We start from the raw sequence: 27779 nt of genomic DNA on the forward strand, positions 1-27779 counted from the left end.
GCAAAAGCAAAGGTTCTGATTGAGTTGTTGCCCACTAAACTGTTTCTAGATTTGTATTTCTGCAAGTCTGTTCAGTTCTTCTGATACAAATTGCTTTAAACACCATCTTGTGGACAACAGGAGGTATATCACAGGTTCTCAACAGATTAGAAAGACTGCAGAAAGGCTAAATCTTATTTAACTCCTAAAACATATTCATAAAACATTATTTTATAACCCAAACATCAAATGGCATCTTTTACAGATAACACATCTTAAGATAATCACTGAAGTTCTATAATAAAAGTGACTACAATTTTAAAGTTTCAACAATGTCATGAAACATAGAAATAAGCTTATGGGATTATCAATACTTTAAAGTCATTAATCAAATTACTTTGATCATGAGGTGAAAAATTTCAAAGGTTAAGACTGGCTGTGTTTCTGTTATGAAAAAATGGTTAATGTCTTCAGTAGGAAAGAACAATGAACAAACTCATGAATTATTCTTCCTTTTTCCTTTAGGTTCCAAAGGCCATAAATATTAATTGAAGTCATATCTTGTTCTTTGCATAGAAGGATTTCTATCTGACAGTGTTAACTGACCTTGGTATAAAATGTTAGACTGGAAATCAAACATATAGGGTAAACACAATTTTAATATTTAATAGCCATCATGGCCAAAATTCTTTTGTATTTGAACACTTATGTTGTCTGGAGTCCAAAGAAGAGATAATTCAGGAAATGTGGTCATTCTTCTTCCCTGCTGTGGACACTACTGACATCTGTGTGAAAGTAAACAAAGGTTTTGGAATGGAAAAAACAAAAACAATACAAGAGAACTGGCAACCACCGAGCCAGTCAGGGGAAATTTTCACACCCGACTTTGGGGCCTTAATTATCCCCTTTCTTTTTGTTAAAAGAATCAGGCAACTGCCAACTCTCCGCTTTATTTGGTGTTGTGTTAGCTGGACTCAGGCTTTCTTGCTGCTTTTGGCCGCATCTCGTGTACAGAGATGAGACGGTGGACACACAGGTGGCTGAGCAGAGACTTGCTCCACGTGACACAGCCTGTTCCCCTGGGTACGCCCCAGGTAGATTGAGTCACGTGTGTCGGTTGTTAAAAAACAGGCTGTGTCATTGTGACAGCTCTACCTTGTAATGTGCACCAGCTCCTCAAACCAGCTGAATAAATCCAGATTCTTGAAGCAGGAATAAACCAGCCCGGCCTTAATGGAATTTAGAACAAGAAAGGTTCCTAAATATACCATTTGTAGGAAAGGATACATGACATATTCTCTGGAATTAAAATAAGCAGAAGTTATAAAACAAGAAAGTGAAGCGAGTCTTCTTATGTCTGAAGGGATCGACTCAAAGAAAACAAAAATACATTGATCACCAATAGCAAAAAAGTTCATGAAAACAGTAAAATGCTAAAATAAATACTTCCGGATTAGCGAAGAGGCAAAAGGAGAACCAAACTATTAACTAATTTGAAAAAATAATCTTTGAAAGCATATAAAATGTTGAGCTTTATGACAAGTTCAAGTAAATTTATGAGTGGCAGAGGAGTTGTAAAGCTTTCAGAAAATTCAACAAATTAAAGTTCCACAAATTAAAAGCTCAAGATATACACATAGCACCAGATTTTAGATCTCTGTACATTTTTTGGGGGCGGAGTGATACATGATCATTTTACTAAGAAAATGTGTATGTATATTCTGATGTGTCAAGTCTAAAACACAGCACCATTGTAGGTATTGCACAGGAAAGAAAGTGAAGAAGAAAATCAATTTAAAGTTAACAACACTTGAAATAAATAAAATGACCTTGGAAAAGAAAATAAATAAACTTGGAAGTGAAATATACAGCATCAGTCAACATGAAATAATGAAAAGGTTGCATGTACGCACAGCCACGTAGACAGTACCTGACCAGCAGTTCATCCGTCTACAGTGAAACCCAGTTCAAACCCTGGGTGCGTTTGAACGAAGCCGCCTTCATGTAGCAACGCTCCCCACGAGACCCTGCTCACAGCTTTCCCCAGCTTGCCCCGACGGCCTCAGGATGGGATGTCTGCAGCGGGAGGGCTCTGGGCGCTCTCGGCATCCCTGGGACCCACCACTTAGACGTCAGCGATATCCTCATGCTCGGTGCCCTAGGAAATCCATTGTTTTCAACCAACAGTTTCTCAAAATAATGTAGAGCCAGGCAATAGAAGAAGCGTTTAGCCCTGTGGTTGGCAATCGCACATTCTCGTTCCTGGCCAGAGGACGTGGTCCGGGCAGTGCCTGTTTCCCTGCAGTGCGTGGACTCTCTGCTCTCAGCGCCGGCTGCATGTTGGGTCTCGTGGCTTTCCTTCTCTGCCCCGCACCTCTTGCTGCAGCTTCTGAGAAACATCCTTCTCCACCAGAGCTTCTGGGCTTGGCAGTATGCGTCTGCTGACACCACACATTCATCTTCTAGGTCAAGGGGGTTTCTTTTCCAGTTGCTACAAGTCCCATCCTTTGTTCTGATGGCTGGTTCTTAAACTCTGAGAGTGATGAGGTCAGAAGGATAATGGATACAGGGGCCCAAAGATCTTGCGAGGCCCTTTAAGCTTCGAGAGTACCGAAGACAGCTTGGTGCCTTCACTACCAGATACCTTCTAGGGAAAACAGCTTTCTGTTTCCCAAATGAGAAACTCAGTGCAGGGCCACAGTGCTGGGCTTTGACTTCTTGCCTCCCTTCTTATGCAGGACATACTCATGCCGGTGGGATTGCTTTGAACGGAGCTCATTACACAGAATCGACAAAATCATTTCAGCAGTTGGCTATGGTAGGATTTTGGGCTCCCTGATAAAACGGCCGCCTGGGTTTTCTTCCAAAATATAAGTTATGAAGTGAAGGTCTTATTGCCTATCTATTTCTCTGCATAAGTAGAATGGATACAGGATGGTATAAGAATTCTTAAGCTATAAAAAGTAGTCAAAAAATATTCAGCAGGAACAATGCACTATATCAAAAAAGGTGATGAGATTTTTAGCAATGCTAGTAAATTTAAACACCAAGAAAACTTTCAGGTAAGTCTGAAACTGTAAAATTCAGAAATCAAAGGCCAGATACAAGTCGATGGGATTATAAGACGTACATCGCCGTCAGTCTAAATCATAAGATGTCATTTCCTCTTGAAGAAGAACTAATGATATGATTTGCTTGCATATTTCATAGAAAACTCTGAATAAAAATCATAATAATGGTGAAACAAGACACATGGAATGAATTTGGAAAAATTCTAAAAAGACTGATCTCACCATTACTATAGGAATAGGATTCCAATTTTTGCTCTTAATGTCTGGCCTACATCAAAAAAAAAGTCACCCATGAATCATGAGGGTCTGACAGTACTAAGAAAGCTCCAACAGCAGGAGGGATGGCTGGGAATCAAGTCGTCCTCAGGTACGGTTATTTCCCACCTGTCTGCTGACGGGCGTGAGAGACGGGATACAGGCAGTCTCCTGGGTTACACCTTCCACTGGGTCCTGGGGGGCCCTGGGGCCCTGGGGCACCTGGTGAGCCTGGCAGGCCCGGAGCTAATGAAATAAAAGACCCCATCAGAACATGGGTCAACATATGGCATTTGCTCCCTCCCTCCAACCAATGTGGGTCATTCAGTGTCACCTGCAGCGATACCTAAGGGCCATCGGGGAGCAGGCATGGCTTCTATTTTGGGAGGTTTGCTCATGTTGTGAAGATGATAATATCACTATTACCTGAGGTCCCGGGAAGTCCTGGGCTCCCTGGAAGCCCCATTCCCGGTTCCCCTCTTTCTCCCTTCTGTCCTCGGTAGCCTAAATGGGAGATATACAAAAAGAGAGACAAAAAAGTAAGCGTGTTCTCTGGCAACAGACTGATATACGTTCAGGAAATATTTTGAGGTGTATATTGAAAATCCACCCAGTGGACTATCTTCACACATTTATATCTGAAAACTATGTTACAGAGATTCAATACAATCCTAGATCCTAGAGAGAACAGTGGAGTGAACACTAAATAGATACATATTCAAGTTTAAAATATCACCAGGATTTCTTTTATGTAAGTGACCTTCATTTAACAAACGTGAGCAGTAAGGAGAAATGTTTGGACTTAGGGTCATTTGAAAGCACCCTTCCAAATCTATATCTAAACATTTCTGCAGGAAAATGACATTTACCACCTGAGGTATATTTAATAGTTCAACCCAGCTCCTGCTATTACAGACACCTCGTTAAGGTGGCTCTCAAGTCATCTCAGTGAGGGTTTAAGATCATAGGCTAAAAAAATGAGGAGGAACGAAAAATAAGTGAAGATACATGAACTTCCCATTAACAAGAGGGTTAACGACACTGAATGCAATTCCAAGCGAACAACGTAGGTGCTAAAGCTACGTATTTAACCTCAGTTCTCAGATTTCAATATAATGCAAAATATATCATTCCATATGGAGTTCAGTGCCTACGGCATCACAAAACAAGAAACAATAACTTGTGTATTTGTATAATAAGGTAACATTGACACGTGTCCTGTCAAATGTAACAACTCGTTTGTACAGATCTCTCACATCATTAGGTAAATACGGACCCACTTTTAACAGATAAAGATGTTGAAGTGGACAAAGCACATGAGAACTTTCTACTCTTAACTTTCCTAAAAAGGTCCCAAGCTCATTCCTTATGAAGTCTCCCCAGAAGCCTTAGGGTCTTATGTATTTCTTATTTATTTATTTTTGGCTGTGTTGGGTCTTCGTTGCTGCGCGCAGGAAATGTGGAAAATGCTGCTTTCTCTAGTTGCGGCGAGCAGGGGCTACCCTTCGTTGTGGTGCGCGGGTTTCTCACTGTGGTAGCTTCTCTTCTTGCGGAGCACGGGCTTTAGGCGCGCGGGCTTCAGTAGTTGTGGCGCACGGGCTTAGCTGCTCCGCGGCATGTGGGATCTTCCTGCACCAGGGATCAAATCCGTGTCGCCTGCACTGGCAGGTGGATTCTTTACCACTGCGCCACCGGGGAAGTCCAGGGTCTTATTATTATTATTATTTTTTAACATCTTCATTGGAGTATAATTGCTTTACAATGGTGTGTTAGTTTCTGCTTTATAACAAAGGGAATCAGCTATACATATTTTTTCCACAACAACACTTCAGGTAGGAACGCTAAAAAGGTCAAAAACAACGTCCCCATTCTCTAGAATTAAGCTTTTCACCCTTTGGGGTAGGCCTCTCTCGAAATTTGGAAAAGACTAAAAGGCTGGTCTATCTGCAAACAGACATGTGTTTTCTTGGCCCCTAGGTACAGGATGAGAGTTTGATATCAGTGTAGCTTACGTAGGAAAAAGTATAAAACAACAGCAGTGTCCTAATCCAAAGCACCTAGAGCTTCTCATCACTGAAGAACTGTGCTTGCTGGAGTTTTTAAGGTGTTAGACTTTATTTCCCTTTCAACACAAGGGATTTACTTCTAAAGCTGTAAATCAGGGCATTTATCTGCACGCTGGAAAAATGAGGTCAGAAAAAGAGTGTTACTGGCATTTGGGAGGATGACTCTTCATGTGGGACCTTACAAGCTGTCTGCAAGCCTTCCACATTGTCTGGCCTGCTTGTTCTGGCCCACTAATTGGCCACTGAACCTGTCACCATACTGACACACATATGCCTCCCATTTCCTAAGGCCCCTACTGCTAACAGATCTGAAGGGTCAAATTTATCTCAGTCACGTCAACTAGTCTATGGGCCACTGGCTTATACATAACAGGTGGTTTCTTTCATTACAAACCAATAACAGCTGAACTTTAGAAGTTCAAAAGTAAGAACCATCATTCCCAATACCACCCCTCCAAAATTGATGTGGGATAGAATGGCTGGATCCCTTTTCTCCTAGTAACCCCCCCAAAGCAACTCCCACTCTTGGGGGCTGGGAATAAAGGACCTCAAGGAAAGCACTCCTCCCACAGCACAGTGGGAAGGCAATAATCCGAAACCCAAAGGATGGTTAAAATCGAAAACTGTCTGGAAATGCTTTTGAATTAAAAAAAAGGCATCAACAATTGCCCTTTGGGGAATTTAGGAAAAGTGCAAACAAGGTGACCCAACTCAGAATCATATTGGCATCTATTCTCGCTACAAGAAGAGCAGGTGCTGAAAGGATGTTCAACAAGATTCATGTTGTTTTCATGCCTGCTAACACTACATCCATTCTGCAGCCCACGGATCAAGGAGTCATTCTGACTTTCAAGTCTTATTATAAACTCCCATATTTCATGAGTTTTATTTTTTGGCTGCATTTCTGGCATGTAACAAATCCTGAAAAGGAGATATGCAAACGTTGAGGAGACACCTGAGTTATAATCAAGATATGTCTGTTGTCAGAACCCTCTGGTGGGACAAGAGTTTTGTTAATTTTACTAAACATTCTTTTTAAAAACGTTGGAGGGCTTCCCTGGTGGCGCAGTGGTTGAGAGTCCGCCTGCCGATGCAGGGGACGTGGGTTCGTGCCCCGGTCCGGGAAGACCCCACATGCCGCGGAGCGGCAGGGCCCGTGGGCCATGGCCGCTGGGTCTGCGCGTCCGGAGCCTGTGCTCTGCAACGGGAGAGGCCACAACAGTGAGAGGCCCGCATATTGCAAAACAAACAAAAAAAAGAACTGGATCCGAAGCCCCATCAGGAGTGGAAACAGTAGATAAGGTCTCCTCGGCAGCACAGCAGATAAAACCCATAGAAATCTTTTGCGGAAGTGAAGGCCAATGAGTGGTGAACAGAGGTCTTGTTTCCAAAAGCTGCACGAACACTGCTGACCTGGCACGGCCTCTGCCCAAGAGCCTTCCAGATGGGCCTTCCAGGTGGGCCTTCCCTGCATGGGAGGGAGCCCGAGACAGGGGTTTGTGTGGACAGGTGACTCTAGTTCCAGAAGGGTTTTCTTTGCTATCCTGACCATGCATTGCTCTTGTCCCCTTAGATGGCCACTGTGTGAAGCATCTGTCCAAGATCTTTCTCCTATTGGTGTTAACAGTCCTGGTTCTTCACATGGTTTGAGGCATCCAACATCTTCAGATGGGCTATCAAGGTCTTCCTTCCCGTCTCCTACACTCTGAATTCACAACAGACCCAACTAGCAGAAGATGGTAATTAACCACCCTTTACACAATGGTACACACACAAGGCTACACCTGCTTCTACACTTGCTTCCAATTCCCTGCCAAAACTCTCTGTGACCTAAGAGAAACTAGGTAGAAAAGACAGTTCAGGGAAACTAGAGTGATTCACTGCCGTTGTTTTACACTGTGCTATAGCTAAACCAGAAGCCTTGTCAGTCTCAGTGGGAAGTTAGGACCCTCACAAACCCCATGACCGGGGAAAGCTGTGCCCCTTTCAGGGGAGGGAGGACACAGCAATCACCTCTGGGCCCTTCCTACAGAAAATAGAGAAGCCGTAGGAAGGAAAGTGAACTAGTGAAAGGGAAATAACTCTCCGCATATATAGTATTTTGAACTGTATTCCTATGTGATATTGGTGTTAACTTTCTCTTTTCTCCTTGATCCATTCATCTGTTGATGGACACTTAGGTTGCTTCCCTGTCTTGGCTACTGTAAATAGTGCTGCTATGAACACTGGGGTGCATGCATCTTTCCAGATTAGCATCTTTGTCTTTCTCCTTTACACAAGCTTTTGATTATTCCAAGGAGAGCCCTTGAGTTCCTCTATAATAATACATGAAAAGCAGTGTCTCTGGTCTTTCCTCTCACAGTACGTATGCATTGGATCTAATGCTTCCTTGTCAGAGCTGTGAATCTTCTAAACCAGGGTCCCCTTGGCCCCTCTGCTGATTGCCAATCACACTTCTAGAAATGCTCTTGCCAGCTAAATTTAGCCAAGCTACATTTAAGATCATGTCTCTTATCAAGTTATCATCAGTGGAGCAAATTTTGTTTTTGCCAATTTAAGTCTTGCTTTGAAAAATTTAAAAACAACATGAGAATTTTTTTTTTTTTTTTAGTTCAGAAGTTACCATCCACAACTTTTAGCAGAAGAAAAAGGATTCTAAAATTTCTCAAAAATATATTTCGGACCCAAATCACTAGTCATAGTAGCAGGTCTTAAGACTTTTTCCTCAGTTTCTTTAAGATACTAAGATACTAAGATTCTTGTTGTCTACTTACATTAACTGCGACGCATAAATGACTAGAAATTTGCAGATAATAATGATAAATAAGCACATTATTGCTGTTATTATCATAATAAGTATTGTTATTAAATACATTTAGATTAGCAGATAATTATCAGTCAGGTTTAAACTGGAATGAATTAAAAATTTATTTCTAGAATATCAAATATTAACAAGATATCCTATATTAAATCATTATATATACATATTTTTATATAAATTTATAAAACACATACCAAGTATATATATTATATATAATCTAATATACATACTTTTAATGTATATTAATATATATTTGTAATGTATATAAATAGATATAATTTTTGCCTTAACTGTGATTAGCATGTTATAAATACTGAGAGTTAAAGAGTTGGTAAACAAATATTGTCCTCAAAGACGTACCTTGGGGCCCAGGGTCTCCTGGTGGCCCAGGCAACCCATCCTTTCCTGGTGGACCAGGCCTCCCATGAGCTTGGGCAGCCAGCATTGCTGCTGGCAGCTTGAGCTGAGACAGGAACACAGCCATCCTCTCTTCATTGATGAAAGGGAAAATAATATGCATGTTATGGAAATACTTTTTATGTCAAAAGTTTTCAAATATTTTTACATAAAATTCAACAAAAAATTACTTGGTTTTCAATTTAAGCACATCTAATTTACCAACTGGTCTGAGCGTGGAGAGATTTTTTTGATTGTTCAAGTAGAACAGATTGTACAAAGTTGTTTGAATACGGATGCAGATGAGTTGTGTTGATCAGAGGACTGAGAACCTTCAGTGCTTCAGAGATGTTGCCCATCTAGAAGACAATACCCTAGAGCAGGGGTCCATGGCCCATTAGGAACCGGGCACACAGCAGGAGGTGAGCGGCAGGCAAGCGGGGCGAAGCTTCGTCTGTATTTGCAGCCGCTCCCCAGGGCTCGCATTACCGCCTGAGCTCCGTCTCCTGTCAGATCAGCTGCAGCATTAGATTCTCATAGGAGCACAAACCCTACTGTGAACTGCACATGCGAGGGATCTAGGTTGCATGGTCCTTATGAGAATCTAATGCCTGATGACCTGAGGTGGAGCTGAGGCGCTGATGCTAGCGCTGGGGAGCGGCTGCAAATACAGATCATCATGAGCAGAGAGGTTTGACTGCACAGAGACCCTAATAAATCAACTGCTTGCAGACTCATATCCAAACCCTATCAGTGAGTGGCAAGTGACAATTAAGCTGCACCTTATGGAGTAGACTGGACATAAGCAACACACATCGGGGGTCACTGTCTTCCATCACCCCCGGATGGGACCATATAGTTGCAGGGAAACAACAAACTCAGGGCTCCCACTGATTCTGCATTATGGTGAGCTGTATAATTATTTCATTATATATTACAGTGTAATACTTATAGAAATAAAGTACACAATAGATGTAATGCGCTTGAATCATCCCCAAACCACTCCCGTCCCCGGTCTGTGGAAAAACTGTCTTCCATGAAACCAGTCCCTGGTGCCAAAAAGGTTGGGGACCGCTGTCCTAGAGCCTAATTAACCTCTGGTAATGACTTGAGGAGAGAATTCAGGTTCATATTAAAAACTGGTTGTTATAATACATTTAAGCCACTTTCCAGCAGTGCTGTGAATGTGCAGTGTGGTGGTTTAAAATACGTGGACAAGGTCTTTGACACTCCCTTCCAAATGGAATTAGGTGGAGCCTAATCCCCCTATTCTGGAGTGTGGGCTGAACTTCCTTTCACTTCTAATGAATAGAAGAAAGGCAAGTGGGGACACTAAGTCATAAAGCCTCGTGGCTTCCTGGCTGCTTTCTCTCTTAGATTCTCATTCTGGGGGAAGCCAGCTGCCGCGTCGTGAGGTCATGAAGAGACCCACACGGGGGTGAGCTGAAGCCACCTGCCAACAGCCACGTGAGTGAGCCCGGAGGTGGATCTTCCCGCCCCAGCTGAGCCTTCAGAGGACGTCAGCTCTGGCTGACACCCTGAAAGCAACTTCATGACAGACGCCGAGACAGAACCACACAAGTAAGTGACCCTTTAAGTCCCTGATCCACAGAAAACGCACGATAATAAACACTGTTGTTTTAAGCCGCTAAAGTTTTGAGATATTTTCTTATGCAGCAATAGATAACTCATATGGTATATGACACTTTATATCCTTGAACAAAACTGCATTATTGAGAAGTTTATTTATTGAAAAGATGGGTCACTGGCTTCCTATTCATTATGGTTTCATGGCACTGTTTAATTTCTATACTGGGCTAATCCTTTACTTTGTCAACAATTTATGATTTTTAGAGAAAATGTTCTGTTATACACCCTCAATATTATTCTTTTTTTCTTTTTGTTTTTGGTTTGATTTCCAGTTAGTTCCATCAGTCAGCCAAGGTTTTAGTAGGAAGGATGTCTCATTTGGCCCAAGGGACAAACGCAGCATTGCTGTCGAGGAGTATGCGCCCAGGGAATGCCAACTGCAGACCGAGCGAAACCAGCAAAGTCTCTGTGCATTTCTGTGAACCTCAAGAAAACGCTGAAACTAAGAACACACGTTACAGGAAGTTGACAAGCTGTCCAGAACATTTAAAAATCTTTTGTCAGTGTGGAGTGATGTGACCTTTATGACCTGAATACGTCCTAAATCTTCTCAAGGACACATCACTGTCATCTGCCCTTTGTTCATCCACCAGGCTGCCTGGAGCCCAACCCTGTTCCTCTGGGTCCTAAAGAGAAAGTCCAGGGAGGGGAGGCAGGACTGGGTAAGAGTGCTACCTTGGGTGAGCTCGGCTGTCTGACCGTGAGTGTGTCCTACAGGGTACATCGAATGTCAGTGCTTAGGGTCAACAAAAAAGTGACTCTGCATCATAGGACGCTGGTGCATTAATAACTCCTAACATTTAAAGGGTCTGGAAAATGAACACCAAAAAATGTAAATATGAAAATATAAATTAAAAGTTTCACCCTAAAATTCCTAAACGAGTCAAATTATTAACCAAATTAAACATTCTCTATAAGCAGGGCTTTGCATTGGGCCTTTAACATTTTCTGCATTAAGTGCTCTTGTTCAGAAATCATGGAGAATTACTCACCCAAAAAAGAAACAAAACTGAGTTATTTGTAGTGAGGTGGATGGACCTAGAGTCTGTCATACAGAGTGAAGTAAGTCAGAAAGAGAAAAACAAATACTGTATGCTAACACATATATATGGAATCTAGAAAAAAAAAATGGTTCTGGAGAACCTAGGGGCAGGACAGGAATAAAGAGGCAGATGTAGAGAATGGACTTGAGGACAGGGGGAAGGGGAAGGGTAAGCTGAGACAAAGTGAGAGAGTGACATGGACATATATATACTACCAAATGTAGAATAGATAGCTAGTGGGAAGCAGCTGCATAGCACAGGGAGATCAGCTCGGTGCTTTGTGACCACCTAGAGGGGTGGGATAGGGAGGGTAGGAGGGAGACGCAAGAGGGAGGGGATATGGGGATATATGTATACATATAGCTGATTCACTTCGTTATAAAGCAGAAACTAACACACCATTGTAGAGCAATTATATTCCAATAAAGATGTTAAAAAAAAAAAGAAATCATGGAGAGAGCAGAGAGAGATTATCATTTCAATATTCGATAAGAATTATTATCCATGTTTTTATAAGCTCCGTGCACTATAAAGATTAACTACCAATAAGCTTTATTTTATGACTAGAAATCTGTTACATAATTATTCTCAGAATTACTTTTTTGAATAAGCAAATCCACGGTTACACTTATTATTGTAGAATTCTTGGTTATTAACCCCACATAGACTATTGTTCAGTTAAATTTCATCTCAAAAGCCTTTTCAATATTTTGCCACTGTATGGATAATTTTGGTAGTCATTAATGCAAATTCACCCAAAGTCCATGATAAATACAATGTATCACTGGATTCTGTATTTAAACTTGCTTGTTTTGTTTATATTTTATATAGCTCATATTTAAGAAATCTAATATATATGTAACTAGATTTAAAATAGAAAACTGGAGGAAGGCATATCCTTGCCATGACAAAAAAAAGTAACCACATTTTTTTTCTTTTCACCTATTTTCTTTAAAAAGCAAATTCAAATGATTTCACTTGTAAAACTAACAATTTTTCAAAGATATAGCTAGTAAGTAGTAAGAAATGACCCTTCCATGTGAAAAATTCAGCATAGGTTTGGTGCAGACCAATCTTCTAGAAAAATGTTTTACTGATTAAATTAGTGTTTATTCTGCAACTAAGAACCAAATGACAGTAACATATTAGAATCTATAGCTGCCAGTTAGAAAAAACAAGGGCCAAACCATATAGACCTTGTAAAGAATTACCTCAATTTTCTCCAGTCTCTTCGCTCAGTTTAATTCACTTAGTTGAACTTTAAAGACACTTTTCGCTTAAACAGGATGTGTATGTTTTACAAATTTTTGATAAAGAGCAAATTACTACTGAGTAAAACCTATTTTTCAATGGACTTTCAATAAAAATTTTGTTTAAAAACATGTAGGTCCCTACACTGTTTAGGAGATAAAACCAAAATTCTTTTCAAATAGAATCATTAAGGGAAAAGCCTCAACAAATGTGGAGTATTAGCTATAATAAACAAAAGAGTGATCACCCTACACTCACATTCTGAAATCACAAAGCAAACTGAATGGAAACATGCCAGTACCCAGAGGACCAGAATCTCTGATGTGGATTGATTGACAATGATGATGAAAACCAATGAGGGTCTGATGAGTCATCCGTAAGAGTGACATTAAGTCACCGGCTTTCCAGTAAAACTTTTTATTACCTGACTTTCCACCTGGGGCGTGTTTGGTTGCTGTTAATACATTTGTTTCCAGTAACAACAGATAAAACAAATTTGCAATTAATATATATAGTTTTGCAAATCATCACATTGAATCTAGATAGAATATCTTTATATTACGTCGTAAACTGCGTGTTTTATAAAAACATATGAAATTCAGTGATCACAGCTTGAAACTTTGCATATATATATTTCAGTACAGGTTTTCTTAATTTGAAACATACCTCTTTGAATATCTTCAATATCTAAACACAAATATTCATAGCACTGGTTTTCCTCTTTAATGTAGGAATTGAATTTGTAAGTAACTTGCTTTGGGTGCTTTTAAATATTTTTAGCAAAACAGAGAGTTCTTTTAAATAATTACTTCTAGCTGTAAATTATCTAGCTTTAAGATACACTCAAAAACAGTTATTTAGCACAGGGTAATTACCTCCTCTGAACCATACTCCAGTGCTCTATAATTTTAAATAATATGTTTCTGAGCTGGTAAATAAATTGTAAAGACTTGGATTCTTAATTGCATTTCCTCTGTTTTCAGGGATCTTTGGTCAATTAAACTGTTTTTGGCTGTGCTTTGTAATGAGGCAGGAAATTGAAGAGTTTGGAGAGGAGCTTGTGTAAACCAGACTCACACAGGCCATCTGCTGAGGCAACCCCACAGCAGTCATTCTAACAAACGACACCAATGGCTGGCCTTCCTTGGAGAATGGGCTTGTTAATATCATGCAGACATTAACATTAATGTGATAATAAAGTACATTCTACGGAGAAGGAAGTTTGTCATCTGGCCCACTTCTCCCTTCTATTTCACAGAATTTGTAAATACTTTCAAAGAGAGAAATTCACTTTTTTCTCCTAATGCCCATTCAAATGTTTAATTGCCCATTTTCTTGTTATAGTGTCAACTTATTTCCTTTTGTTACCCCCTTATGGAAAACAGAGAGTAGTTAATGAGTATTTCCCTTGGGAAATCAGCCATCTACTTGATAATATTGTTACCTCTTAGCCTTCAGGTTAAATAACTTTTACTCATAGGCTTGGTAATCTGTTCTGTAAGTCACTTTTTGGTTCCAATGTTCTGGGTTTTTTCCATACATCTCTTAAATGTGGAAGCAAAAATTAGATACAGTTATCTCTTAATGGGCAAAAATATCAGAAGAGTAATTTCCTTTCATGTCTTGAGAATGATTTTCTGGTTTCATTCTAACTGTTAATTCAACAGCATCTTTGGTGGCTTCATATTCATTTCGTGGCACATTATGGTCCAAGGGTTGTTATTGCTACATTTAACTCTGGCTCGATTCTTTGTCACCTTTGTTGCTTTGAAATGTTATTATGAGTAGAGACGGTAGACTGAACACATGCATCTGCTTTAACTCTTTCCTGAATCACTGCAAAACAATGGTACTTTTAAAGGCATAAAACCACAAGAATGGGAGAATGTGAAAGGAGACGACATTAACCTTTGGAAGCTGAGAACAAGATGGCAGAGTGTGGATGACTTAGCAGACTCAAGAAAACCAAATCTTTACACCAGGAGCTGAGAAACAGCCTGTGTTAAATCACAAAATCCTTAAAACGTTCGGGAGTTACATCTGGAAGTGGGGCTAAAGGAGGGGAACTAAAATAAGGGGGACTGGATGAAAGCCTGTTTAAGAAATGATCTGAGAAATCCCTTTCTCTGCTCTGTGCAGCTGCCTAGCTGCCCCTTCCTAATCCCAGCAAAAGGCGGCAGGTTTATCACCTGAAACGTGTAAATAGACCATCTCTGCACTGGGGACCCCAGACTGTGTTGAGACTCAGGCTTGCCTACTGGAAACAAGGAGAAGAAATGGGTATTGCCTTGTTGGAGCTGAGGCCACCACTGCCCTATCCGCCTACCTTGCTCCCCAAATGCTGGCAACCCGGCAGGAGATGCAAGTGTTTCCTTTGGGGAATCTGACCAGAATACAAGGAAAGACTTCAAGACAGTGAAGTTGAGGGTCCCTTAATTAAAAAAATAACAAACAAAACCCCCCAAAAACCATCCAGATTACCCGATGGTAAAGCTCGTTGTTGGCAAGGCCACCATTCACTCCTAACTTTCCAGCAGTTGTTTAGAACCCATGCTCTTGTATGAGCACGTGGCCAAGGATGGCTGGCACTGAGGAAACCCTCTAAGCTGAATGATAGACCCAAACAAACAGAAAGATGCAGGTTGGAAGAGAGAGAGACTACGATGTGGAAACTATTTTTAAAAACTATCTACGTCTCCAATTATGTGTATCTAGGAGAAGACTGTACATATACAAATATGTGTATACAAATACATATATAAATTACTATCTTCATTGTAGAGATGTTGCAGCCTGGAAACAAGAGGACAGGATTATCCATATTCATACATGTTCACGCACATGTGGATGAAACTATGTATGGAAAATGGAGAAAACATAGGTGAGGGGCTTTCCTGGCTCTGGCAATCTAGAGGCAGAAGCATTGCTCAGGGACACAGCCCCAATCCTCCTGTCCTCCCACAGACGTCGGTATGGCCTTGTCGCTTCCAAGTTTGTCTCAAGAACCCAGAGCGGGGCTTCCCTGGTGGCGCAGTGGTTGAGAGTCTGCCTGCCGATGCAGGGGACACGGGTTCGTGCCCTGGTCTGGGAAGATCCCATGTGCCGCGGAGCGGCTGGGCCTGTGAGCCTGCGCGTCCGGAGCCTGTGCTCCGCAACGGGAGAGGCCACAGCAGTGAGAGGCCCGCGTACCGCAAAAGGGGAAAAAAAAAAAAAAAAGAACCCAGAGGGCCAGACGTTTGTCCACTTGCCTGCCCAGGTTGGTAAATCCTGCCTGCAGGGTGATATAAATCCCCAAATATAATAGGCTGGTGGGTGTCATAGCAAGAATGAAGCTTCTCAGATCTGGCTGCAGAGCCCTCATCAAACAAAAAGGGGCTAAGCTGAGACACACAGCTTCTGTCCCCTTTCTGCGTGGCCACCTTGCATGCACAAGGATTTGAGCTCCTGGCCAATGAAATCAAGAATCTAACGCAACTTTAGATTGGGTGCATGTCTGTGCATTGTATCTGCCGGAAACCCGGACCTGGGATGGGTGGAGAACCATCTTTCTTCCAGCATGCTGGGTTTGGGACAGGGCATCAGGAAGTTGAAAGAGGGCTCAGTGGCCTGGGTGACAGTCCCAAGTGTGAGATCTGTGGGAGTGCTGTGTCAGCGGGGTCGCCTGCGAATCCCCAGAGGGGTTGGAAACCTCCATGAGGAGAGCCTGAGTTTTGGGGCCTGGTCTAGGGCCTTGCTATGGTCTGGATGATGACGCGGGACAGCAGGACTCCCCTGAGCCCCGCAGACGACCCGCGGTGGCTGAGCAGAGAGGATCCCTCTCGAGGCTGAGGACTTGCAGGGGTGAGTGGAGCAGAGGCGATCGGCTGCCACGGACACAGCTCTCTGTGAAGTGGTTCAGCCAGAGAGAGGCAGACAGGGGCTGCTTCACTGGAGCCCGTAACTGTTTTAACACGTGAGAATTCATCTTGGCTTTTACGGAGAAAGCTTTCTGAAAAGGAGAACTGTGACCCTGGAGCTCTAAGATTTGTGAAAATGGAGGATTTTGTTTTTCTCTTTTATAAATGGTGTTCAGAGGCAATGGAAAAGGTGACTTTGAAGTGGAAGATGACATGGACTGACCTGAAATAATCTTGGGACAAATGAACTAAAGTGCCGAATAACTAAATTCTGGGTTCCAGGTACAACTTTGTTCGGGAGAAGACGATTTTGTAGGGCTGGGGCCAACAGAGATAAAAAGAGAGGGGGGATCGCATTTGGAGTCTCAGAGTCTGGAAGTCTCAGGAAAAAATTTGCTTTGGGGCCACTTGAGAATATTGTCTTGACGCCAAGACATCTGGGGCCTCTGCGGGGGGCACTGACCACTCTACTGGGCCTCACCAGCCTGGGGGAGAGGGGGTGGGACAGATGGGTCGTGAGTGGCCCAGCTTCCGTGACCTCCGTCCTCAGGAGGCCGACAGCCCTTCCTGGGAGGACCCTCCCGGTGGCCTGAGAGGGCCGTGTGGCGCCTCCCCTGCTGGGCAGGCCACCAGGGCTCTGCCTTTATCCAGTGTCCCCAGGACTTGCAACACGGACACCTCCTGTATCTCCGCATGTCACGTTTTTCTGAGAGTGCCTGGCTATATTTTCTGACCTCCTTAACCAGCCTTTAAAAACTTAGACTAATTAACCACAGAACTATTTACTCTGTGTTTTTATGTAAAGTATTTTAAGAAATTGAAGCTCCCCGTTAAAGCTGCCTGAGATAAGAGATCACGGACGTGATAAAAGGAGATTCTAAAATGTAAGGGCAAAAGGAAAATTACAAAGAGAAAACTGGTAGCTCAGAAAAAAAAAAGAGCAGACAATTGTATTAATAAACTATCATGTCAGAGCAAGGTAAAGGTACTTCGCAGGGATCAATGTGAAGGGAAATCAACAGCATGAATTCATGACCTTTGAAAAAACATTTTTTTTCTATTTTGTCACTGAAGCTACCAAAAGTCCCTGGGCTAATCTGTTCTCTCTCAAGTGCTCACGTGAAATAAGATAATGTGCCCTCAAGCACCGAGAGATTTTTGGTCTCTAAATCTAACTACTGCTTAAAATATTCAGGGCTTCCTGGAGAGAGGCTAACTCCATGTTGGCAGTGAAAGATTTAAGAGGAAATCAGGGCATCTTGTAATCCTACTGCTTGCAAAATTCAACAACGCATTTTTAGCTTAGCAAAGGAAGGATGCTTTGCAAAAGAAGCGGGAACCACCAGCCAATGTAGATTTATTTTCTCAAATAATTCCCACCTTATAAGCTCACAGTTGAGGGGCGCGATCTTGAGTTTAGCAAATCATTTGATTAAATCATGTAATATCCTTGTGACTAAAGAAAGAGATGTAGAGTGGATTTTAAGACAGCTGTATGGATTCAGAACTCGTTAATACCATAGATTCATAGATGATTTACGAACGAGCAGGACAAACGCAATGGCATTTAGCCCTAACCCTCCTTAGTCCACATTTCTAGCAACAATTAGAATGATGACATGCCTAGGAAATTGAGAGATGACACGAAGTTATGCGGGTCAGCCAGCCTGCCCTATGAGACAAGATTCCAAAAGATATTTTCAGGTGAGAATGATGTTTGAACACCAACCACTTGAAACTGAGTAAGAAGAAACATAAAACCACACACTTAACGTTGTAAAAATGAACGCAGCGCGTAATGAGAAACCCCTGATTTTTAGAAGTTCGTATAAGGCACACAGAGGGTTGTTAGTTAACTGAAAACTCAAAATGAATCAACAGTGTGACATGGAGACTTTTTTTTTAAGGAATGCTATCTTAGGCTGCATTATTAAAGGATCTACATCAGGCGTCAGAAAACTTTCTCCGCGAAGGGTCGCATAGTACATCTTTAAGGATTTACAGGCTATACGGTCCCTGTCACATACTCAATCCTCCTGTCCAGCATGAAAGCAACCAGAGAAAATACATAAAGGAAGGAGTAGGACTGCACTCCAACGAAACTTTATTTGTGGACACAGATTTGAATTTCTGATCGTTTCCCATGTCATGCAATATTATTTTGATTTTTAAAAACCATTTAGAAATGTATCCTCTCCCTTCACCTTGCCCCCCCCCCCCCAACAAAAGGAAAAATGATTCTTTGCTTGCTGCAGCTGCACTGCCATCGTTGGAGAACGCTGCTAGAGGGACTCCCTACAGCTGGGGGGGGGGGGGGGGGGCGGGGAACTTCCGAAATGTGTATTAAGCAAATCTCACCTTCAAAAATCCTCAGAACCTCTTGATTAATATACTTCTTTATTTCTTCAAATGAAACCACATCAGCCTAAAGAGAGAAAAAAGGCCTGTTAATGCAGAACCTAGCACAAGTGAATAAAGAACAGAAATGCTGGGAAGAAGTGCATAACTACAGTGCTTTACAAGCTGTGGGCCGGCACCGTAACCAGCGATACGAACATACTTCCTATAAGATTTCACACGATTAGGAAAGGCATTTCCTATTACTTCATTTTCTGAAGTAATTTGAACCAGTGTTATGACGGGACCACCCCAGGCACATTCTTAACCTGTAACTAATCCCCGGACACTGGTAAAGTCAATATCTAACTGATTTTATTATGTATCTTCGAAGGAAGAGAACTCCAAGTACGCTGAATGATTCTTCAGCATGTTTTGTTCATGGGATAAAACTTACCAAGTTTTACCCATTTCATGGTGAAGTTTATTTGCAATCTGCACATCGTAAGCACACTTGTATTAAGCAATTTCCTTTCCTTGACAGAAAATGTAGCGGGAGCTGGTGAAGCGGAGGAGGTAAACGACGCCAGTTGAATTTTTAACCCCTTGACAAATAAATCTCCATGAATTCGACAAAGAACCTAACATTTAAAATGGTATCTCACATTTATAACGTAACGTTTTACTATAATACCTTGACATTTTTAAAAGGGAGCTATTATTTTTCATGATGGTTAGGGTTTCAAAGTATGTTGTTACTCATAAAGCGATGATTTCTGTGGGACAGAACGGTTCCAATTTCAATATTTTACGTTCACTGTTTATGGGGCAAATGAACTTGAACGAATGCATCTAATACCACGTGCTGACACAGCCCTGAGGGTTCACTGTAGAGGCTTCATTCACGCAGAGTGCAGGCAGAGTGGGTAAACAAAAGCACATGGTGGGAACGCCCAATTCGGCCCAATCTCTGGCATTGGCTGACTATCTGAGGACGGCATGTCCTTAACCCCCTGGCCTCACGCTAGGGCTCCCCTTTCTTCCTGATGTGGATATTTTCGGATTCAGTTCTCCGTGGAATGGCCATCCACCAGCCTCCTGACGATGCTCATAAGGACATGGGCTTCCTTAGCCGAACACTCTTTCTTGGCCTAACAGGTTTCCACTTCAAAGCACCGTACAGGGCAGATGTGTTGTTCTGATTGTCAACAGAATGGAGTGTTAACGTGAAGCAGACGTGTGTTTTCTGGGTAGTGTAAGGGGACATTATGGACAGTATGGAAGAGTGTGGGCTCAGAGTCGGTCAGGCCTGGGTCTGATCCACTGGATAACTGTGACGTTGGACAGGTCGGCACTCGGCTTCTGCATTCGTCAAGGCAGATGGACAGGTCACCTGTCCTCCCAGGTTAGTTGTGAGTCTCTATTGAGGGATGTTTAGTGAGTACTAAGAGGGGGAGTCCACACATAACTTGAAATAAATGACAGCTATTGCCACCCTTGTAGAAGCCAGCTTAGGTTCATTATATTAATCTTGAAAGGTTTATGACTGCTCTTGTTGTAAAAGGGACACGTGGTCAGTCCCAGCCACGAGTTCCTCGCCCACTTACCGGGGAGCCGGGGAGGCCTGGGTGGCCTGGAAGGCCTTGGTGCCCCGGGGAGCCCGGGGAGCCCTTATTTCCTGGGGGCCCCATAGGACCTATGGCTCCCTTTATGCCTGGAAGGCCTGGTTTTCCGCGTTCACCCTGTGGGCCTCGGTCTCCTGGAATTCCCTGATCACCCTGTTAAGGAGAAACATGAATAAGAATGAGCTCTTCTAGAAGCACGTTAGCTGTGGCTAAAAGCAGAGGTTCTGGATTCATACTGGCCCGTACTAGCTGTGAGGCCTGGGGTAAAGTGAATCGAGCTCGCTCCACCCTGCGTCCTCTCCCTAAAGTGGGGTTATTAAGAGTATCCACTGAATAGGCGATGCTGAGAAGTGAGTTAACTCAGGTAAAGGGCCTAGAACAAGCCGACACGTGGAAAGCACTCAGTTCAAAGTTAGTGACGATGTTACTTGTACCCGGGTGCCAGTCTAGAGTGATGCCACTTTTGAAAGTCAACAGCAGCTGTCACTTCAGGCTTGGGTCTCCTTTTCAATAAGGAAGGAAGATGGTTAAGAAGATTTCATCACTGAAAGCTTTCACTCGGAAAAGCTTCAGGACACTCAAAAGCTCTCCTAAATCATGTGTTTTTCCTTTTTTCTGCTTTTTCCCATATGCTTGGTCTTTAATAGTTTCTGTGGGTTGGTTTCTGTGCCCGTGTTTTACATGCACACGTGTATGTGTGTGTGTGAGTGTGTGCGTGCGCAGTGTATCTTAAAGAGTCAGGAAGGTGAGAAAGGGAGGCTTTGGGAAGGTTCAAAGTAGGTCACTGGAGAGTCATCACTGAGGTCATTCGTTCAATAATGTAAATAAACTGTAAGAGAATTCATTGATTAAGATGCATAATAAATTAGATGTGCCTGAATCTGAGAAGAAGTTTCGTTAGTGTAGACTTTGATCCTGCAAGGTGTCTACTACTGTATGTGTCCGTGCATGAGAGTATGAAAGAGGGAGGGGGTGAGAGAGAGAGAGAGAGGGGGAGAATGTGAATGAGAGAATACGCGTGTGTGACTGAGCAGGTGTCTCAGTACCACATTTCAAACATTCAGTTCCACAGTTCCAGGAGGTGATGATCACACTGAATGTGAAAGAATGGTGCATTGACCTGCCCGGTGTTTCACTGTATGATTCTTTTATTTGTGACTATTCTGCAGAAGTCCAAACTCTATTTCTCCTGATTTAAAAAATAATAAAAATGAATGAACAATTACAAAGATCTATTTGGTCATAAATGAAGAGATATAGAAAGAAGCCATGTAGAAAGAAGAAAAACAGTTGGACCTAATTTCAATTCTACTGTCTTGGTTATAAAAATATGTCTCATACAAGTATATCAACCCAGCTTGCATCTGGAGAAATATTGGAGATGACTAAGATTAAAAAAGAAAGAAAGAAAAGAACCACTAGCACACTTTGAGCATGCGCAAAATAAACACGAGTAAAATCATTTATACTTTAGGCACACGGATGTTCATTATAGTAAGGTTTTTTATCATGAAAATTAGAAAGATCCTAAATACCCAGGAAAAGGGGGCAGGGTATTTTCCAAATACCTTGGAAAAGGTATATCCAAACAGTGGAATAACATATAGCCACTAAAATGTCCACGTGGATCTAGATTTACTGACATGGAAAGATGGTCGTCATATATTAGGTGAAAGAATTCACTTACGAAACAGTATGAACCAATTTTTTGAAAAGTATATATTCACTTGTACCGATGCATTGAGCAAACGTGTATATGATGTATAACAGTGAGATGGAAATATGTCCAAAATATCTCTGTGTAGTGGGATAAGGTAGGCTTTTTTTCTTTATATTATCTCTATTTTTGTGTTTCCTTCAGTTAGCATGGATTATTTGGGTAATAATAAGTAAACTAGACACCAGTACACAAGAACGTGTGTGCACGTGCGTGCGCACGCGCGCGCACACACACACACACGCAAGCCCTCGCTAGAACCCCTCTGAATAACAATGCTCAAGGAACATGTTGCCATGGAATGAATCCATTTCTAGCAGAAAATGCTAAGGTTCCTTAGAGAAGAGAATGGGAAGCTGCAACAATGACATCAACAACCAAAACAATGAAAAGAAAAGCGTACGCCGTGACTGGCATTACTAGTAGCTCTATATGTTCATTTCCCCTTTGTCTTTCTCTCACCCCTCACCAGCCCCCCTTACTCAGCCTAGTATTATTCCCCCAGCTCAGGGGGTCTTGACAACTCCTCTGCTCCCAGGGAGGCATTTGGAGTTGCAAGGAGACATTTTTGGAGGGAGGTTGGTTGTACAGTGTCTAGTGGGTAGAGGCCAGGGATGCAGCTAAACATCTTACAAAGCACAGGACAGGCACCTGTGACAAAGAATTATCTGCCCCAGAGAGTAACAGTGCTGAGGTGGAGAAACCCTACTTCAGGTAAAGAACACACGGGTGATAGTTACCGTAGGGACAGGTGTCTGAGACAGGAGGCTGATAGAAGCTTTCCAAACTGGAACAGCAAACCAGATTTAGTTGTGAATAAAGGCGAACCAGGTAGGGGTATCTGCAATACGCCCTGATCCTGTTTCCCTGAATGGTCCCATTTTATGCCTGGCAGAGACCTTGGATCACAAATACCCCAGCCTTTTCATATGCGGAGATTTCGAGGGGGTCTACGACCATAACTGTGTAACTCAAATGAGGGGGCAGTTGTGGAGACAGACTTAAATAACAATCACAGTAGGAATGTACATACCCGTTCTCCTTTGGGGCCTCTCTCTCCAGGCTTACCCATGATGCCCTGAAAAACAAATGTCAGCGCTAAAAATCACTGTGTGCCAAGATTTCTCATCAAGCTGCTGGATCGGGAGCTCTGGCAGGTAATCTGGATGTAGTTTTGCATTAGAACATTTATTTTCAACAGTATTTTCCATACCTGCGCACCTGGTAATCCATCTTTCCCATTTATTCCCTGTAAAGACAAAAAATGATCAATATTTCTCATTCTGCATTAACAGACATAGTTAAATGCAACAAGAGGGTAAAGTTTCAAGCACTTATTTCTACTGAGATTTTGGTGAGGCAGTGCGGTGAAATGGAAAACAAAATCGATAGAGTCAGCCCCAAGTTTAAATTCTGACTCTGTCACTTGCAAGTTCCATTTACTTCAGACAATTTACTTAACCTTAATAACGTCAGCTTCTCCACTTATAAAGTCAGGATAAAATAAGGGCCTTAAAACTAAGGATTTAGGGAAATAACAGAAAATGCCTAGCTCACTGTAAATAGTCAACAGGGTTATTTTCCTTACTTATTCCATTAGGTACATTCTGAGAAATAAGAAGGTTCCCTATGGCACTGGTTGGCTGGTGTACGGCATTTATTGTTCCCTTCTAACAATTTTCCTACCAAAGAAAGTCATTCTCAGTAAATGGTCTCCGTTGCTGCTTGAGAAATCTCATAACATGGCCAGAGCCAGATGCCACTATGAAATAAACTGTCAGCCAGAGAACGATTGTTATTTTTCAGTTAGAAAATAGGAAAGGACAGTGAGAAATCCGTAATCATGTTTTCTGAGAGTATTAAATAGTGGCTTTTTCTTAGTAAACTGGAAGTTTCCCGAACTATACATGGCAGTTCTGGAGGTGGTAATAAAGCCCAATCCTGCTTACAGATTTATAAGCTTGGGAGGCGACCACCGACTGGGAGGCGTTAAGAAGGGTGAGCACCTGGGGTCCCATCAGATACTGACAGTGAGACAGCAGGTACGTTTCTGCGATTTGTTGAAGAGGGAGACCAAGGTGAGGAAATGATTTCTTAGCCAGCAGGCAGGTGCATGGACTTGCTCCTCTGAAAAGCCTGGGAGACTCTGATTGTGCTGGAGTGCAGTCTGCAAGGATGGACCTGCAGAAAGGTCTGTGTTTTCACTGCTGTAAATCACACTAACACCTGCCACAGTTGGGAACCCAACCAGAGTCCCTCGGCCTTCCTGAACAGCCTGGGAATTATCTAGGGCACTTTAACTAAGACCACGTTGCCCAAAGCATCAGGTTCAAAGGATTTATGTCATCCAGAAACACAAGCAAAAAAGGATGAAGCTGATGAAGGAGAGGATGTGAAAGAAACAACTGTGTTAATTGAATAAAAGAAGATAAAAAAATAAATAAAAAATAAAAAAATATATAAATAAATATAAATAAATATATATAAATAAAAAATAAATAAAAATATAATTCATGTTTTTGGTAACAATACAAGAAAATGAATAAATCTATAGATAATTTTTTGTCTCTTGTAATTCATCAATGACTCTCATGTGTGTTCTCTTTTCTATGAAGGCGTTACTAACTTATTCTCCACGGTGGGGGGGGGGGTGAGTTCTGCTTTCAGAAATTTTTACAAAAACCTCAGTGGATTTACCTCTATCCCCCTCGTCTCACTTATCTGCAAGAACCCTATTTTTTTCTAACTCAGAAAGTATAATCAGCTTTCCCTCCGCTGCACACCTGCGTCTGAGCAGCTGACTGTGGGTGAAGAAGGGTTACCCTCACTCAGGTGTTCTGATCTACAGGTATGGCAGCAGCTCCCAAGCAGCCCCTCTGCATCACCAGCCATCCTTCTGTATTTCCTGACTTGACTCCTTCTTTCCAGAAGTACTTGCACATATTTTCCTGTCTCACGAAACCTCCAGCATCACCACCCCACTCCTCATGGTCAACTGATGACTTCCGTCCTTCACTGAGAAAATCACAGCAGAGGACCCGCTCACATCCCCGCCGCCAGAGCCACGCACCTGTGCGCATGCGTACTCGGACTTCCGCCCGCCCCCTCCCCGTGAGAAGGTTGCTCTGCCCTGTTCCTTGTAAACACCAGTTTCCACTTGGGAGTCTTCTCTCCTCACTCTAAGTCCACTCTCTTGTATCTTCAAATGTCCCCTCTCAACGGGGTCATTCTTCATCAAGATCCTACCGTGCTGTACTCTCCCCGCAATGAGGTCCACATTTCCAAACGTGGGGGAGAATTGTCAGCTCCTTTGTTACTTTTCTGTTTGTTTTCCTCTCGTTTCTCTTCAACACTTACCTCCCTCCACATCCAGGAAACCGCCTTCGCCTGGTTTTCTTCACATCTCACTGGCTGCTCCTTCTCCGTCTTTCTGCCATATCCTCTCCTAACAGCCCTGTTCTCTTCCCAATTCGCAGTGACCCCACTGCATCCAGGCTCAGGTTGAAAGACCCAAATCAGTCTCTCCAGTCCTGGCCTCTCCATTAATTACAGAGGCACATATACACTGCCTACTTGACTAGAAATCCACTTGGATGTCTACTAGTGCTTCAACATGAAGTTTTACAACAGAGAGCTCAGTTTTTCCTCCCAAACCCACCCATGTCACGAAACATACCACCCTGACCCGGTTGCTCAGACCCCAAACCACAGCTTTGACCGGTCTCTTCCTCCCACTCTGCATCTGTCTGATCCATCAGCGAGTGTAGCTGGCTCTACCTTCAGTGCACACCCTAGATCTCCTCTTCCCACCATCTGTGTTTCTCATGGGGATTATGGCGACGCTTCAGAGTTCCGTTCCCTACGGTGTGCCCTCCGCACAGAACTCACAGTACTCCTTGAAATGCAGTCCAGTCATTTTCCTTCCCTGCTACAGATGCTCCAGTGGGTCTCCGTCAGACTTCACATGAAACCCGCCCTCCATTCCCGGCTTAGAAGTTCCTCGTGCTCCGCCACTGGCTGCCTCTCCCTCCGTATCTTTGCCCCTCTCCTTTAGCTCAGCTCACGCCTGCCTTCAGGCCTTCCTCCCTTCCTTCAACACGGCAGGCTCTACTAGCCATTCCTTTTTCTTGGAACAAGCTCCCCCTGCCTCCCCGCCCTGCTGACCTCCCCGTGGCTTGAGCTCTCCCGTCCTGCAGGGTTTGCTCGAGTGGTGGGCCTTTATTGACTGCCCTATTTAAATTCTACTCTAGGGCTTCACCCTGCTCAGATCATCTTCTCCCTGACTGTGTGTGTCTGTTTGTTGTCTTGTGTCCCTGTACTAGAATGTAAATCCGATGAGCTGAAACCTCCCAGTGCTTGGCATGTAGTAGGTGCTCAGGAAGTATTTGCTGAGTGAACAGATTGCTTTTTGCATAATCCCCTCGGAACTGGATGGCAAGCATTTGTGAGTGGCTTACAGGGGCTGGGATGGGGAGGGGAGGGAGGGAATGAGACTAATATTAATGGGGCGTCTCCCACGGCAGGCACTGGACGTCTTACCATATGTCACGTTGCTTAAGTGACTCACAAACCCTTTGAGTCATAACTCAAACCCAGATCTTCCTGACTCTAAATTGCGTACACTTCCCGTGCGTTCATGTCGCCTTCTCTGGGGAGGCTGTGGCCAGGGAATGCCCTTACCCTGTGGTCTCACCGATTCTGAGCAGCCTCCTGAACTCTGCGCTGCGCGGTCACCTTCAGCACCCCTTCTCCTAACAGCACCCCCTTCCCACCCACCCCACGGCGCAGAAACAAGCAAAGGGAGCAGGGACTTCTACAAAAAGCGCAACCGAGAGTGAGGTATGTCTATTCCTCTTTATATCCCCTCCCTCGGGGCCCAGCACATCCTTAGCAAACGGCAGGGATGAGCTGACAATATGTGGGATTGAGTTGAATTAGTAGGAATGGTTGTTACAATGTCACATCAATATTATATATCAGTAGCCAAGAGCTCTTCTAGGACAGGAGGGGATGATGTATTTGACAGCAGTGATTTATGAACGTGTAAGAACAAGGCCCACAGGTAAAGGAGGGAATCTGATACAAGAGCTTCTTTCCTCTCTAGCTGAACACACAGATATTACATCTGCGAGTCTTTGTATTTCAGGATATGACAGGCCATTTCATGTTTTAGCTCTGCTGAGGACCTCAGACCTGAGAAATAATGAGTCTGATTTCCTGACATTTGAAACAAAAGACCTCACTGTTCTCACTGTGGTTTAAGACATAGAGATACTCACAGAGAGCTGGGCACTCCGTGAGAACCACACCCCGCAAAGCCATTTGCAGACCTGCGCTTACTTACTTGGAAACTACTTATTCCAGTCTCAGACTTTCTGAAGAGAGAGGTAAAGAGGCAATGCTTAGAACATTTCTTAAACTGGCAAATAATAGATAAAGGACTTACGGGCTTTCCTGAGGGTCCTTCTGGTCCAGGGAAACCTATGTCTCCAACAGGCCCTCTCTCACCCTGTAGACATGGCCACAGACAAACATTAGCTGCGAAGAAGAGCTTTGAAGCTGCATACAGTACAACACAAGGACCACGGCTAAGTAAGGAATGGGCAACTGACCGGCTCTCCTGGAATTCCTGGAGGGCCTGGGGCCCCGGGTTTCCCCTGGGAAAGGAAGCC

General features: G+C 43.0%; 1 protein-coding gene across 1 annotated transcript in view; it reads right to left on the reverse strand.

Annotated features, from left to right (window-relative positions):
- Positions 1 to 2010: 2010 nt before the first annotated feature.
- COL19A1 (collagen type XIX alpha 1 chain) overlaps positions 2011 to 27779 on the reverse strand; it is a 351475-nt gene continuing 325706 nt past the window's right edge. Inside the window, exons 42-51 of the mRNA XM_060030452.1 lie at positions 27720 to 27764; positions 27554 to 27616; positions 23321 to 23356; positions 23141 to 23185; positions 20373 to 20543; positions 18787 to 18853; positions 8553 to 8681; positions 3732 to 3809; positions 3435 to 3551; positions 2011 to 2441 (exon numbers count right to left, since the gene is read on the reverse strand). Of these exons, the coding sequence (XP_059886435.1) occupies positions 2011 to 2441; positions 3435 to 3551; positions 3732 to 3809; positions 8553 to 8681; positions 18787 to 18853; positions 20373 to 20543; positions 23141 to 23185; positions 23321 to 23356; positions 27554 to 27616; positions 27720 to 27764 (1182 nt within the window). The remainder of the gene's footprint in view (positions 2442 to 3434; positions 3552 to 3731; positions 3810 to 8552; positions 8682 to 18786; positions 18854 to 20372; positions 20544 to 23140; positions 23186 to 23320; positions 23357 to 27553; positions 27617 to 27719; positions 27765 to 27779) is intronic.

Source organism: Delphinus delphis, chromosome 14 (assembly GCF_949987515.2).
Source record: "Delphinus delphis chromosome 14, mDelDel1.2, whole genome shotgun sequence".
In the NCBI taxonomy this organism is placed as follows: Eukaryota; Metazoa; Chordata; class Mammalia; order Artiodactyla; family Delphinidae; genus Delphinus; species Delphinus delphis.